We start from the raw sequence: 2,463 nt of genomic DNA on the forward strand, positions 1-2,463 counted from the left end.
GGCTGCGACAAGTCGTTCAGGACATAATCTAATGGTAGACCACTGAATCTATACTGAACAGAGGCGAGGACAATGGCTGCCACTTTAAAGTAGAGGCAGAGCATTTTCAGGCATTGTGTAGAACCTCCTTACCAAATATTGTGTAAATGCACTGGTGTGCCACATTCAGTATGAAAAAGATGCTGAACACCAACTTTGGACTTTATGCTTCAGAATCAATAGCACCGCTGCTGTGGTGCTGGTCGATAGTTGTTGATGTCCCAGTGGCAGCTGACATTTATTAAAGACTAAAAAGCATGAACACAAGGCAAGAAACCATGCTCTGGACGTAGAACAGTTCTAATCGCAGACCTGCCTGCTCTGGCCGAGGATAGTGGCTCATTCTTGACACTCAAGTCTGTAAAATTGCACCTGACCTGGTGAGAGCAACTGAGGGATTCAGGTTGAATTTGACAAGGAGCTCTTTACAAAGAAATCACTATCTCAAAATAGTGTCCTCAGAATGGAGGTACATTTTGAATTTTCTGAATGTGAAGCTACTTTTAGTGAAACATGCCCTATATTGCACCATCAGAGATTACACACTGAAGAGAAAGAGTGTGACAAAACTTTTAAAGAAACAAGTGATCTAATAATTCATCAGAGAATTCACACTGGAGTGAAACCATATGCATGTACTGAATGTGATAAGGCTTTCAATCAAAAGGGCTCGTTATTGATACACCAGAGAACTCACACTGGGGAGAAACCATATGCATGTTCTGAATGTGATAAGGCTTTCAATCATAAGAGTAACCTAGTGGTGCATAAGAGAACTCACACTGGGAAGAAACCATATGCATGTACTAAATGTGATAAGGCTTTCAAGAGAAAGGGTGAGCTATTGGTACACCAGAGAAATCACACTGGTGTGAAACCATATGCATGCTCTGAATGTGATAAGGCTTTCAATCAAAAGGGCACGCTATTGATACACCAGAGAATTCACACTGGGGAGAAACCATATGCATGTACTGAATGTGATAAGGCTTTCAAGAGAAAGGGTGAGCTATTGGTACACCAGAGAAATCACACTGGGATGAAACCATATGCATGTTCTGAATGTGATAAGGCTTTCAAGGAGAAGAGGCAGCTATTGCTACATAGGATGAGTCACACTGGGGTGAAACCATATTCATGTTCTGAATGTGATAAGGCTTTCATTCAAAAGGGCATGCTATTGGTACACCAGAGAAATCACACTGGGATGAAACCATATTCATGTTCTGAATGTGATAGGGCTTTCATTCAAAAGGGCATGCTATTGGTACACCAGAGAAATCACACTGGGATGAAACCATATTCATGTTCTGAATGTGATAAGGCTTTCAAGACAAAGGCTGAGCTATTGGTACACCAGAAAAATCACACTGGGGTGAAACCATATGCATGTTCTGAATGTGATAAGGCTTTCAAGCGACATGATCAACTTGTGAAACATCATATGAATCACACTGGGGAGAGACCATATGCATGTTCTGAATGTGATAAGGCTTTCAAGACAAAGGATGAGCTATTGGTACATCAGAGAAATCACACTGGGGTGAAACCATATGCATGTTCTGAATGTGATAAGGCTTTCAAGCTAAAGTGTGAACTAGTCGTACATCAGAGAAATCACACTGGGGTGAAACCATATTCATGTTCTGAATGTGATAAGTCTTTCAAGACAAAGGATCAACTATTGCAACATCAGATAAGTCACTCTGGAGAGAAACCATATTCATGTTCTGAGTGTGCTAAGTCTTTCAACAGAAAGGGTGGGCTATTGGTACACCAGAGAAATCACACTGGGGTGAAACCATATGCATGTTCTGAATGTGATAAGGCTTTCAAGGAGAAGAGGCATCTATTGCTACATAGGATGAGTCATACTGGGGAGAAACCATATGCATGTTCTGAATGTGATAAGGCTTTCAAGCGACATGATCAACTTGTGAAACATCATATGAATCACACCGGGGAGAGACCATATGCATGTTCTGAATGTGATAAGGCTTTCAAGACAAAGGGTGATCTATTGGTACACCAGAGAAATCACACTGGGTTGAAACCATATGCATGTTCTGAATGTGATAAGCCGTTCAAGATGAAGCGTCAGTTATTGATACATCAGAGGAGTCACACTGGGGTGAAACCATATGCATGCTCTGAAGATATGATATGATATGATAGTTTATTTATATAGCGCTTATGCACAATGTGTTTTTAAAGTGCTTCACGACAAGGGAGGGAACAAGGGAAAATACAATGACATTCTTACAGGCAACGAACAGTAAGAATGTGAAATTAACTATCAAACTCGGGTGAGGGAGAAGGGTGCAGAAAGGGAGGGGAGGAACAAAACAAGCGGCTATCGTACTAGGCCTGATGACATTTCAGATAGTGCTGGAGGGGGGGACAAGTAAGGGGATGGGGGAGGAG

At 41.5% G+C, this 2,463-nt stretch overlaps 1 protein-coding gene across 1 annotated transcript; it reads left to right on the forward strand.

Moving 5' to 3' along the window:
- The first annotated feature begins 502 nt into the window (after positions 1-502).
- On the forward strand, positions 503-2,206 carry LOC138498444 (zinc finger protein 268-like). The gene has a single exon (XM_069622197.1). The coding sequence runs from the start codon at positions 503-505 to the stop codon at positions 2,204-2,206; it is 1,704 nt and encodes a 567-aa protein (XP_069478298.1).
- Positions 2,207-2,463: the final 257 nt, after the last annotated feature.

The sequence above is a fragment of the Ambystoma mexicanum genome, chromosome 5q (genome assembly GCF_040938575.1).
Source record: "Ambystoma mexicanum isolate Mex_15411 chromosome 5q, UKY_AmexF1_1, whole genome shotgun sequence".
NCBI classification, from domain to species: domain Eukaryota; kingdom Metazoa; phylum Chordata; class Amphibia; order Caudata; family Ambystomatidae; genus Ambystoma; species Ambystoma mexicanum.

Coding starts and splice junctions, on each gene's coding strand:
- LOC138498444 (XM_069622197.1), top strand. CDS start 503: ATGGAGGTACATTTTGAATTTTCTGAATGTGAAGCTACTTTTAGTGAA.